General features: G+C 33.2%; 2 protein-coding genes across 2 annotated transcripts in view; one reads left to right on the top strand and one right to left on the bottom strand.

The window, feature by feature from the left end:
• The window catches only part of LOC127871334 (uncharacterized), a 176,238-nt gene that overhangs the window by 58,972 nt on the left and 102,787 nt on the right, over window positions 1-14,479 (bottom strand). The window contains exon 2 of the mRNA XM_052414148.1: window positions 10,952-11,133. Within this exon, the coding sequence (XP_052270108.1) occupies window positions 10,952-11,077 (126 nt within the window). The 5' untranslated portion in view covers window positions 11,078-11,133. The remainder of the gene's footprint in view (window positions 1-10,951; window positions 11,134-14,479) is intronic.
• LOC127871326 (uncharacterized) overlaps window positions 1-14,479 on the top strand; it is a 114,247-nt gene that overhangs the window by 14,126 nt on the left and 85,642 nt on the right. The gene's annotated exons all lie outside the window — the stretch shown is intronic.

Raw genomic sequence — 14,479 nt, 5'->3', positions numbered from 1 at the left:
ACTATTGCACCACAACCATTAAACTCTTGACTTAAACCTTAACATACTTAATCGGGGTCGATGAATGACTAATTCCCAAAACTCTGAATGACTCCTTTGCAGAAATATGCCTCTTGTTCTTAATAAAGTTTTACAAAGAACTGTGGATTGTCTAAACGTCCATGTACACTGCAGCTATGCCAAATTTTTAATTAAGGATGCGGATAAATGACGAGCAATAAATTATACAATTGTGGTGATGTAGATAAACTTAACTTAGTACTGTCAGTTCTTTGATTATAATTAGCAGCATGTTGTGTACCTTTTCAATGAATGCTGATTGCGTTACACATATTGTTTTTGATCACTATTAATACTCTTTTTCTTTGCTTTCTCAGTAAGTTAAATGTAAAGTTAAAAAGGTTTTAATAAATAAATCTTGTAATAAAGTTCAAGAAGTTGTTTATTTAAATGTTTGTTTTAAGGTTTTGCCATTGTGTTATGCACTGGCGCTCAGTTGAAAGTCTCGTGTAAAAGGTGTGAAGCATCTAATACACTTCGGCTTAGTTTTAAGTCTCTGTGAAAGACAAGTTGGTAGGCTAAGGTCAGGAGCGAATTCGAACCTAAATAGAATTCCAATATAATTCTGGATAATTATTCAAATTTTCTGATTATTTCAATCTTTCATATTCGTTGCATGCATTAACCAAAACTTACCAAGGTGGAGATACTGGTTCCAACAAAGAACCTTGTTTTATTAAAAGCATTACACATGACAATTTCATTTTGGGTTAAGAATGCCTGCCCTAAAAAAGGGTTCATGGAATTTTAAAAAGACTGCAAACGCACATGATTTTGCAGAAAAGCAAATGTAATGCTGGTTTGCATTGTATGATCCAAATATGCAGTTGAATTGACACAAACAAACACAAACATTCATGGTTGCAAATGAGACCCTGTTGCTATGCCCAGTTGCTATGGGGACGACCCATGATCTGGCATTCACCAATCATCATCTCCCCAGCCGGAGCCCTCAGTTTCCTGAAATAACAGAATAAAAAGTATGTGGAAGCTCTAGGCATTAACAGAAATCTACAACAAAGACCATTGTCAAATAAGACAAGCAAAAGGTATGTTAACTTAATAACTGCAAAATAGCTCCTATTTCAGTATTGTTTAATAGCAAAAAAGCACAGCACAACTTTGCGACTTCAATTGATGTTTTAAATTTCATCATTTTTCCATTGTTGTACCAGATCAGCCTGTGTAAACTGCAAAGGCTCATCTGGCACAATCCTTTAGGCACATGCATTTAGACCGGTTTTCCCAGCGACCGGCTCATTTATCTTTGATCTAAAAACAAGATGATACAAAAATACAAACCTCCAAGTTTGCTGCTGAGACTCCAAATAAGGATGGTTTCAAGAATGTTTACCTTCACTTACTGTGTCCATTCCTTTACTCACTAGAGATGCGCGCGCTGTACCACTGAGCCACATCCCAATATTTGTGATATTTGCACGTTGATCTCGAAATCGCGACTCTGTTTTGTATATTAGAAACGATATTTTTTTAAAGTAAAAGTCTTAAAATTAATGATATATACAACTGAGCATTTGAAATAAGGCGATAAAGGTCCATAAATTGTTCGACGCGGAACCTAGAGTTGCTTACATACATATTGATTGACATTTACTAAGCATTTACAATATAATGGGTTCAAACCTAATCGATTCCGCCGAGAGCAAGCGTATTCTGATACGACGAATATTCAACAAAAAATATCTTTTAAAAAAGATATACCGCCTTCATTTTTATTTGATTTTGTTGTGGACAATGATCGTTAATAAAATCAAAGAGAACTTATTGGCCGATAGACCTAATACACTTGTATATGGCGTTTACGTCGCATTTTGCAATTCATATCTTGATTTTAATTTGAAATTGCAGCTATGATTTAAAATTCGTCTTAATTTTCGTGCGTCTAGTCATTTAATTGGGCTGGATTGCTGAGCCACACTCCGGGTCCTCACAGAATTCATCCTCAGGCGCGGAAGGACCTCATGAAATTCGAAACACACGCACATATATTACCTTGCTATTAGGTACATAATACTGCGAAGCGGTGCAGTGTTGACCGTGGATTTTGATTAGAATACGAGGCTGCTTGCCTTTTTAAGCTGGTTTACACATATAAAGAGCTGCAAAAATATCAATGAACCAACTGCAATTGTACAATTGATGACAACAATCCGTGATGTATTACATTAATCATATTTTTTTTAATTTTATACTGAAGGAAATAGCAAACGCAAGTTGAACATTTTTTCTTTTTTATTACAATATCCTTTCAAACACAGTTTAACTAGCATCTATCAACAGTACATACATGTCAGTCGGTATTTCATAGGACACAGTCCAACTAAATCGTGTAAAAATTTACTATGTTTCAATATGCTAACATTGATCGAAGTTTGTTGACAGGAATTTAACAAATCTAAACTTTGTAACAACACTACAGAGCGAAATATGACTCCTGAATCGTCCAATATGAAGAACCACAGATACCTTTTTATCCACTTAAAATACAATTTTGTATATAGCTATAATGACAACCCAATTGTACATATTATATACGTTTATGTATTTTGTGTTAATGTTGTGAAAACTCGTTTTAATAAATATACATTTTTTTAATATAACTTACCGTAAACGTTTTAAACCCAATTAATATTTCAACAACATTTAGTACCAACTAGCTAGTGCCTTATAAAGATATTTAAGGTAACCTTCTAAACTTTAAATATAAAATGATAATTTTAGTGATCATATTGCCAACTAATATAACTTGCAACTTTCAAATTAAAGTCAGTGCTGTGTTAGACAATATATATAAATATATATATATATATATAAATATATATATAAACTATAATTATTCTTGAGATCAATTGAACTTAATGTATACACAGCTAACATATGCATGATTAATATTAAAATTAGATGGATATAACGTATATAATTGAACTGAAGATATTAATCAATACTACACATTTAACCTACATGAGAGTGTTTTTAATAATAATAGAGTTATCATTTATATAATTTATAAAATCATATTTCTGAAAACATGTAGACATTTTGGACCATACAATTAAAATAGTTCATTCATTGATGTAAAAATTAATGTTTCGTGATACAATAGTATAAGAAAGTGAAAATAACTTTAATCAAGCTAAGATATCCATTTATTTTAAAACAAAATATTGTTTATTAATTAGCAAATAATTAGTATAAGCAAAGCTTTTTGCTTTAATTGAAGAGACAAATGTACTGCTTTAAAATTATAAGCTACCTATGCTAGCTAAACGTGCACCTCATTTGAAACCATAATTAATATTTACAACAAATGAATTGTATATTATACCAACTTGTATGTAAATACCATTTAGAAAATTAACATAGCTATGTTTGTAAATTATTTTAATACTTTTTTTATAACCTGAAAAAAGTATGTATTTATTCAACAAATATCATTTCTGAAAAGAAATATTTTTTTCTTAAACAAAATCATACTTTTTTCTCAAAAGAATATTTTTATTTTTCTCAAAACAAAACATGCTTTTTCTAATAATAATAATACATACAAGTTGATGGGATAACCAAAAACAATGAATGATGGAAACCAAGTATATACTTTTTCTGACACAGGGGAGGTAATGAAATATAAAGAACATGAGATTTCTTAAATTCTCCAAAGAGGTCTCCCTTTCTGGCTTGATTGTGTTGTAGTAGGGGAGACCACTGTGAAAAGTTTGACTACTTTCTAAGATGGAGTTACTGTTCCTTAATGTTAATCACCACAACCCCGAACAATTGTATTATAAAGTACAGCTGACCAAAAAACACATATTTTACTTCAAACTATACCAATTCAGACTCCTCGTAAGGAGTGATATTCTTTGCGAATATATGAATCTATAAAGTCGAGGTTGCAGCTGTTAACATTACAAAACTATGCAGACCACTCCAAGTGTGTGCATGATCCTCAAAGACACAGGCCAAAATGATGAAATTACTTCACAATATTTCATACAATATATAGTGGATATTGTCATTAACACACTAACAAAGCAACACATTTTTTGTTGTTGTATGCTATTAAGTATTGTTTTATGCATTAAAGAATTCAAGCAATTTCAGTGAAGGAAAGCTTATTTCTTCATATTCTTTCTTTTTCAATTTGACGCAACGTGGAATAAAACACGCCACAACTCAATATTGACTTCCCTTTGACTTTATTAACTATGTTAGATTTAATATCCATGTATGTTATTTCGCATTACCCATACTGTAAATTTACATATTGTTTCAAATTAGGAAAATAACTAACACTGACACACCACACTTACACAAGACAAACATATAATATATCATGCCCCACATTGTGGAGTGGTCATTGCATTTTCCAAACACCATTTTATATATTGGGAGTGGGTGGGGGAGAAGTATGACAAACATTGGCCCTTAGGAATTACCCCTTTCTCCTTCCCTTTTCATTGAAAGCTTAGACTTCTAAATTATGCCTTTTGGATATTGTAAGAACCCTGTTTCCATTTAGTAATGTGCTTTTTGATTGACCATGGGACATATTTGATTAGCAAAGCAGTGTACTTGTTTTGTAATATCAACTGTTATCCAGTGCTCATTAAATGTTCCCAGACTAAGATATGTATTTTTAGGCATGTGTAGTCCCTTAGACAGTTAAATTTAATTAAAGACCTTTCTTAGATTCAACTTGTAAAGGCTACATTTCTAACCCTTAAATACTGATAAGCAGCAAACAGCAAAAACCTGAACAGACTGCAAGTTACTCGCAGGCTGTTCTGGTTTTATGCTGTTTGCACTTTGCTTCTGAGAGGGAAAGGGTTAAGTATTACATTATTTTTTATAGATTTTGACAAGGCTTTACTTGCATTCTGCAAAAAAAAGAAAATACATACTCTAACAAAAAATAAAATTGTTCACTGTTTGAAAAGGTCACAGTCAGATTAAGTTTTGCTGAATTAAACAAATTTAGCAAGTTGGTTAATAAGAAAATCCTTTTTATAAACAATCACAAGTGTTAAGACAAAACAATTTTTATGTATAACAGTTCTCCACATTTAACCATTTGATTGTTTATACATGAGCAAAGAAGCCAATGTTGTACACACTTGAAATGGATTAGGTGATGGAGTAGATTTTCCTGGACTTGTAAGGAAAATGTGAGGGGTCTTTTCAATCATATTAGTGTTAACTTACATGGCTAATAACAAAAACAGGAACAGTATTTATCATACCTCAGGATTATTACATAACATAAATACATTTAAAAAATCTCAAAATTAAACGATTGTATGTAACACAAATGTTTATGATTTATTTTGTAGACCAATATATGTATTGAAAGTCATATGTACATAATGTGACAGACAAACTGCTCAAAGTATTAACATGTATAAATATGATTGTTAGATGACAAAATGTTGAATAAACAAATCATATCACAAATATATAGAATTGTCTGTGTAACAAATTCAGTTGGTTTATGTTTAAAATGAATATTAATGAAAAACCTTATAATAATAATTTGTTTGTACATCAACAAAAGTACTTTAAACATTATAATAATAATTTGTTTGTACATCAACAAAAGTACTTTAAATATGAATATGAATACATGTTGTGAAGTTAAAAACTTTAGATAGTTCTTTTTTTATAAGATACGAGTCTATTATTTAAATAATACATTTCTCGATTTAATGTTTTATAAATACTTTTGATTTCTGGGTACATTTATTAAATGTTGTTTTCACATTAGGGCCAATTATGTGCGATTCCATTTTGATGACTAAATCCCTTCCATCAAAAGTTGGGTTAACATTTGAATGACACCATATTATATGCATACAAATAACAAATGTTTAAAAACATAACAGTTTCTATCGACATCAACAATGCTGCATGAAACAAAACATATACAACAAATAATAATGATTTCTACATATCTGGGTGTTCAGTTTAGCACTATTTCACATACATATGTGTGCTGGGAGAATTTTTTTTAGAAAAGCACAAAAAGCATCCAAGCACATTTCAAAAACAGACTTCAATTAAACATATCTGAGTAAGATATCAGCAACCTGTTTACAATACAGTGTTTGATGATGTTATAGTAATTAAATAATGTTAGTTGTATTAGAGAAAATAGTAAGTATACTATTTTTTCACTTCATATACCAAAAATTCATAAGGTATTCAAAATGTGACCCCACTATCAGTACAATTTGTTAAAGTCAATCTGTAGCAGCTACCCAATTTGTAAAAAAATAACAAATATACTCAATAACAAATACAAAATAATAAGTCAATAAATCCAGTCAGTCCATTTTTATATAAAACAACAATAACATATTCAACACTTTATCAATTAAGAAAGAAGCACACTATCACATATTGTAAAATTATCACACATTGAAAGCTTCACGTATCACAATGTTTCTAGCAAATTAGCTCATAACTAACGAGTTAAACTAACTAACAAGGACGTTTCAATATACCGGTATATAATATGTACATAAACTTGCAATGTTACAATGAACACTGGACATGGAACAAATGACCTCAATCAAATAACCAATAAAATATTGACATGATATGCAAAAATTGTAAACAGTATTTTTAATTTGTTATTAAATTTGAATTGGTTTGCTACTTAAGGAATAGTTCTCTATTTGTTAACAAAAATCCATGTTGGACGGCAAACCACATGTAACATTGCAATTTAAAATCAGCAGCACTTTGCCACCATAACAAATATACTAACAGACAACATAACAAAAACATATTCAATACAAAAGCCTCAATGATTCTTCATATCCAGTTTTCTTCAATCACATAACAAATTCTTATTAAAAACCAAACAAAATCATACACATAACCAACTCACTAAAATATAGAGAATTTATGTTTCATTATTCAACTTACAAAATCCATTAAAAGTTATATTTTATAAATGTTATAATATTTATATATAATAATTGAAAATGGAAAATAAAGTAGATAGAATAAAATAATGTGTTGTTCTTGCCAAGACAAAACCAGTCTAAATGTAAATATGAAAAAATATGCGCTACACAAAATTAATGTATTAAAAAAACATCACCATGCATTATCACAGTCTGATCAAATGGAATGTTACATTTATTTTGGAATGTATTTTGAATGACTTTAGTAATATGCAACTGAATAAAATGCAGAGAGATGTTAACAGTAATCATATGTCACAATGAAATGTTAACTATTTTTAACCCTCTCCCACTTTGATAATTTATTATTATGTATTTTGATGAATATGTAGTTCCTTAGAAAGTCAAATTTAATTAAATACCTTTCTTACTAGATTAAAGTTTTAAAGGCCCCTTTTCCAACCATTAGATACTGATGAGCAGCAAACAGCATTAAATCTGAACAGACTGCGAGTTTCTGGTTTTATGCTGTTCGCACATAGCCTTTTTCACTTTGCTTCTGAGGGTGAAGAGGGTTAAAGAGCATGCTAAGCTAATCTCTGGGTATGAAAGCAATAAAAATGAAATAATATGATAAATAAATCACACAGACACTTTTACATCTGAAACATTTATCCACAATTTATAGATATTTCCTTAAACATATCTTAACACATATTTTGAAAACTGTAAACATGACATTTCGCTAAAAAAAATAGAGGCCGGAAAATATGTTGTGCTAAAGATTGTGTCTTGTGGTTTAATTTAATTTATCCCCTTCCTACTTCAATATTCAACTATTGATTTACAATTCTGTCCCTTCATATCAAAATTTGGAAATATGTAAGATGTTTTTTGGATTTACATATTTCAAGATAATTTATTGAAAACTTATTTTTTTAACTATTCTTATTTAATATATTTACTTATTGGTCTGATGTTATCATTTAAAATGTCCCTTATTAAAAATATTTTAAAGTTAAAAGTAAATCCCCTCAATACTTCATTTACGCCCTTTTCAATCTAAATTTTATCAACCAAACACTAGATTCAAAAATTAGTTTGAAAACACACCTTTGATCAAAAGTGATCAATTTTCTTCACTTTACCAGAATTGGACAGCTATGATAGAACTTTCTACAACCTGCTGTTTTCTGTGTGTTACTCTCGATCTACTAATGAAAATAAATTAAATAATGTCCAATCAGAGATGTAACATTTTAACTTTCCTTGAAACAAATGGTGTTGGCATAGATATTATACTGTCATACTACATTATTTCTCGTATATATCACTCTGAACCAATAAAAATCACAAGTATTTTTTTAATCAGAAAGATAACATTTTTATCTTGCCCCAAATTGAGCATTACTGGCATTGATATAAAATTGTCCAATCAGATGATTTCTTTTTTTTAAATCTCCACCAATGAAAATCAAATTTTGCCCAATCAGATAGACAACATTTTCTAGCTTTCCCGGAAGTGCACGGTGTCAAAGATCTGATTGACTTCCTGTATCTGGACGTTGATTCTCGTCTGCTTCATGAGTTCTTGGTGCCACATTCCAAGATGGCGGATCTCCGGGACAAGGGCGAATAACTCTGACAGCCGCGATTTTACATTCAAGACCTTGGCTGAAAGCAAAAAAATAAAAAAAAATTGGAAAAGATTAAAAAAAAACAAGTGATGTGTTCGTCAGAAACACAAAGCCCCCTATTGCACTGCTTGGAATTAATTTTTTTTGTTGACCTTTGACCTTGAAGGATGACCTTGACGTTGAACTTCCACCACTAAAATGTGCAGCTTCATGAGAACGCCGCTTTGAATTTTTGTTTTTGACCTTTGACCTGGAAGGATGACCTTGACCTTAAAGGATGACCTTGACCTTGAACTTCCACCACTCAAAATGTGCAGCTTCATGATAACACCGCTTTGAAATTATTATTTTTTTACCTTTGACCTTGAAGGGTAACCTTGACCTTGAAGGATAACCTTGACCTTAAACTTTCACCACTCAAAATGTGCAGCTTCATGAGATACACGTGCATGCCAAATATCAAGTTGCTATCTTCAATATTGAAAAAGTTATGGCCAATGTTAAAGTTTTCAGACGGACAGACACCATATATTTGACATTTGACCTTGTAGGATGACCTTCACCTTCACCTTTCACCACTCAAAATGTTCAGCTCCATGAGATACACATGCATGCCAAATATCAAGTTGCTATCTTCAATAGTGAAAAAGTTATGGCCAATGTTAAAGTGTTTTTTTGGACGGACGGACAGACTGACATACACACATACTGAAATACTGACATACTGACTGACGGACAGTTCAACTGCTATATGCGACCCTACCGGGAGCATAAAAATAAGCATTAAAGTTGAAGATTATAAAAATTTACAATAAAAAAAGAACTCTAATTTGAGAAAGGGATACACCTGTTGAGTACACTCTGAGTATTTAAATTTCAATGAGAACTTTCCGTCACTGTATAGCAAATTGTACATCAATACTGAATATTCCATATAAGAATGGAAGGCTACTTTCTTCAGGGACTTAACTACATCAATACCTCAATATTAAATAATTTTAATTGTATAGACAATGAAATTAAAAAAAAATCAATCAAATCCAAAGTTAAAATTCACAAAATGATTCAGATTTAATAAAATTAAACAACTCTATGCATCTGGCAAAAACTTTTCAACTCATGTAATCTGAGGCGCAGAGTTTAACAATTATCTAAACATGAATAAGTTATGTTGACAATTGCACATACTAAGCTCGTAAGACTTCAGAGCTGCGATAAGCTTTCTGCGACCTTCCTCAATGGCCTCTGGGTATGCCAGGTCAGAGAAGTCTGCAATAGAAACACATGATTTATTATACATCTGTATTGTATATGAAAAATGTACTGGGAACAAGAGCTGTCTCCATCAGAAGACATATGCCCCCGGAAAAACTCTTTTTCCAAAACCTAAACGCAGACTTCGAAACCTAAACGCAAAAGTGTGTGATGGACAGACAGACGGACAGTGCGATCACTCTATGCCCACTTTTGGAGGAATAAAAAGTGCCTTAATTCATGGGCTTAAAAGTCCCAGATTCACCTAAAGCAGACTAATCTGGGACAACACTTTATGCTCATGCATTTAGCCCTGTTTTCCCAGAACGAGGCTCACATTTCATTTATGATTTATCTCATCCATTTATCAATTGCATTCAGGGCAAAATATAGTATAAACATTTGCATTCTTGGAGGACAGTAGTGAATCTTGTCAATACAAGGAAGTATAAGACAATCAGCTGAATTACTAAACACAATTTAAATTTTGTGATATAATTTATCAATATTGACTTCATAGCATACGTGAGAGCTCACTGAATGTTGAATTTGTCATCATGTTCATTTTCTATTTGAACTGCTCTCTGGAATAACGGGGCATAATGAGTGTGCATGCATGTGCATAAACTGGCGTCCTAAGTTAGCCTGTGTATTCCACATGGGCTAGTCACCAACGGCACATTCAGCTTTTATGGAATTTTTTGTTTAAGTCTCTTCTCAACGAAAATCCAGTCTAGGTGCAAAGTGTTGTCCCTGATCAGCCTGTGCAGACTGCACAGGCTAATCTGGGATGACATTTTACGCACAAACATTGAACCCAGTTTTTACAGAACTTGGCTCATATTCATCAAAAGTTGATCAGCTAAAGTTATAATCAAAATTTAAATGATGTGATTCAATAACTGAATGTTGACACTGTCATAATGTTAATTTTCTTCCAGTACAATAACAAGTCCCAAAAAAACAGTCAAGAATTGGCTTTATTTACATACCTGAGGCCATAAACAACAAGGCTGCCAGCACGGCAACTTCATACACGTCCATATTGGCCGCGTGCACTTTCTTTCCCACCTCCATCAGTTGCTGCCTGAACGGGTAGAAGGGATTCCTGGCTGAGACATTCCAGCTCCAGAAGTGCTGAAAGTTGGTCTCCTCAGGGCCGTACAGCTTGTGGACCGCCATCAGCAGAGTGGACATGAATGTCACGTTCCTGCAGAGGAACGCCTTGTCCTCAGGGTGTAGGACACTGAAACCTGCAGACGGAAACACATGTATTAAAAACTCCATTAACACTAAAAATCAACAACTATTTTGCAACAAAAAACCCATAAAAAAATCAGTGTTCTTCATAGCAATAACAAAAATGTCAACGCCAAATGTGGTATGGTAACATAGATTTAACAAGATAAAAACTCTTGTTTTTATTTTTTCATGAGATCTACATCATGCTTCCAACGCTGCCTGAAGTCATTCTCGCGTTCGGTCCTAACTGTTTGGATATCATTGTGGAAAATTCACATGGAATAAATTGTCAAACAAAAAATAAAAACAAGCATTTTTTCGCACTGGGAAAATAATACTAAATTCATGTGTGTTAAGCACTTTCTGCCTTTACTGTATTTTCGCTAAGATGAGTTTTTTTTTATTGAAAAATACCACAAAAGCAGAAAGTGTTGTCCCTGAGCTTGTGCAGACTGCAAAGAGTTTATCAGGGATGACACTTTTTGCACATGATATACCGGTAAGCCTTGTTTTCCAAATGTGTGGCTCATTTATATTAATTAATTTTGAATTTGAGTTATCTCCCTTGAAACATCATTTTAAATGTAATCAAGCACATTCGTTGAATTGATATCCCCTGCCAAATAAAATTGTTATATGGATGGATGAAAATCCCTTGATAAATGGTATAAAATCATTAAGGGTAGGTAATTGATTATATTGCTGAGATATAATCCATAAAAGTTACATCATACCAAAACAACAAAGGTGAATAACTCTTATTTAAGAAGTGTAGGGTTATGGTGCTTGTGCAAGGCGATTCCACTCATTTATATATATACACCCTTATAGTCTTATTTTGAAATCTTGTATCATCTTGTATCATATATGAGATATGGCCCTGCCAAAACACAAAAGGGAAATAACTCTTCATTTAAGAAAGTGTAGGGATAAGGTTCCTCAGAATGGCACATCTCCTCATTGATATAAATACACTCATGAAGTTTCATGTTAAAATCTGTATGGCATATGAAATATTGTAAAGGTGCATAATACAAAAAACAAAGGGAAATAACGCTAATTTAAGGAAGTTTAAGGTTATAGTTCATGTACATGGAACTTCTTCATTGATATGTATACACCTATGAAGTTACATGTTGATATCTTACAGAGTTAGTGAGATATAGACCTCAAAAGTTTGTGACGGACGGACGACTGACGGACGGACAACGCCAATTCTATATCCCTCTGCCTTTAGCGGGGGATAAATTTAAGAAAAAGACATTTACAATTGTTCATTAATTTTCAGCATATGAAATAATAGAATTAAAATGCATAAAGATTTTTCCAATTGTTTTACATTTTAGCAGCACCCTGGGTAATTTGGGCTTAATGCATTTAAGTAAAGTGTTGTCCCAGATAAGCCTGGGCAGTCTGCACAGGCTAGGCAGGTTTGACACTTTCTTCTTGTATTGTTTTTTTGTGTGAAGTTTCTTCTTAGCGAAAAAGGCGACTACATTGTACACATGTTAATCTGGGACGACACTTTATAGGCACATGCATGAAATCCCTGGGACGACACTTTATAGACACATGCATGAAATCCCTGGGACGACACTTTATAGGCACATGCATGAAATCCTTGGTACGACACTTTATAGGCACATGCATGAAATCCCTGGGACAACACTTTATAGGCACATGCATGAAATCCCTGGGACGACACTTTATAGGCACATGCATGAAATCCCTGGGACGACTCTTTATAGGCACATGCATGAAATCCCTGGGACGATACTTATTAGGCACATGCATGAAATCCCTGGGACGACACTTTATAGGCACATGCATGAAATACCTGGGACGACACTTTATAGGCACATGCATGAAATCCCTTGGGCGACACTTTATAGGCACATGCATGAAATCCCTGGGACGACACTTTATAGGCACATGCATGAAATTCCTGGGACGACACTTTATAGGCACATGCATGAAATCCCTGGGAGGACACTTTATAGGCACATGCATGAAATCCCTGGAACGACACTTTATAGGCACATGCATGAAATCCCTGGGACGACACTTTATAGGCACATGCATGAAATCCCTGGGACAACACTTTATAGGCACATGCATGAAATCCCTGGGACGACGCTTTATAGGCACATGCATGAAATCCCTGGGACGACATTTTATAGGCACATGCATGAAATACCTGGGACGACACTTTATAGGCACATGCATGAAATCCCTTGGGCGACACATTATAGGCACATGCATGAAATCCCTGGGACGACACTTTATAGGCACATGCATGAAATCCCTGGGACGACACTTTATATGCACATGCATGAAATCCCTTGGGCGACACTTTATAGGCATATGCATGAAATCCCTGGGACGACACTTTATAGGCACATGCATGAAATCCCTTGGGCGACACTTTATAGGCACATGCATGAAATCCCTGGGATGACACTTTATAGGCACATGCATGAAATCCCTGGGACGACACTTTATAGGCACATGCATGAAATCCCTGGGACGACACTTTATATGCACATGCATGAAATCCCTGGGACGACACTTTATAGGCATATGCATGAAATCCCTGGGACGACACTTTATAGGCACATGCATGAAATCCTGTTTTCCCAGAGGATGGATCAGTTTTGTTTTCAGTAATTGTTCATTAAAACATAAAGAGCCTAATTTTCAGTGCTAATTACAAGTATAAAATCAAAGCCTACCTGGTATCTGGGCAGCAAATTTCACTCCTGCAGTAGTGTTTCGGATTATCCTTAATCTTGCTTGCTGGCAACTTCCTGCGTCCGCTGTAGCAAGCATAAACTTTGGTTTTTAAAACTTGAAATCATCACTCTTAACAAATTAGCAGCTGTAAGCATTGAATGTTTCAACCAATGTTATTTTCTGCAAGAAGTTTTAATGAACATATAAAGAAACTTAAAATATAGTGAATACAAGTCATAAAATTGTCCAAATAAGTAAACAAAGGAAGCTTTAAATATCCAGTTAATAACATTAAGTATACCCTCACACATTGTTGTTCAATTCAAGAAAAGTAAACCATATATCAACATATTGATGTTATCTGGAATTGCCAGCAATTTAATGACAGAAGATTTAAAAACATATATGAACCACTAAATAAAAGAATAGCACATCCGTTTAAGCAATCTAACATTTATTTTGAAACACTAAATAACGTGATATTCACTAACAATAACCCATTTATGACTAGCGTCTAGAAAAAAGGCCTTGGCATACAGCGTAGACCCAGATGAGACACCGCATGTTGCAGCGTCTCATCAGGGTATGCGCTATTTGCTTTGAAGAATTTCTGTAAGAAATATT

The sequence above is a fragment of the Dreissena polymorpha genome, chromosome 3 (assembly GCF_020536995.1).
Source record: "Dreissena polymorpha isolate Duluth1 chromosome 3, UMN_Dpol_1.0, whole genome shotgun sequence".
Lineage (NCBI taxonomy): Eukaryota > Metazoa > Mollusca > Bivalvia > Myida > Dreissenidae > Dreissena > Dreissena polymorpha.
The sequence above is the reverse complement of the archived record's forward strand: the minus strand, read 5'-3'. Positions and strand labels throughout refer to the sequence as shown.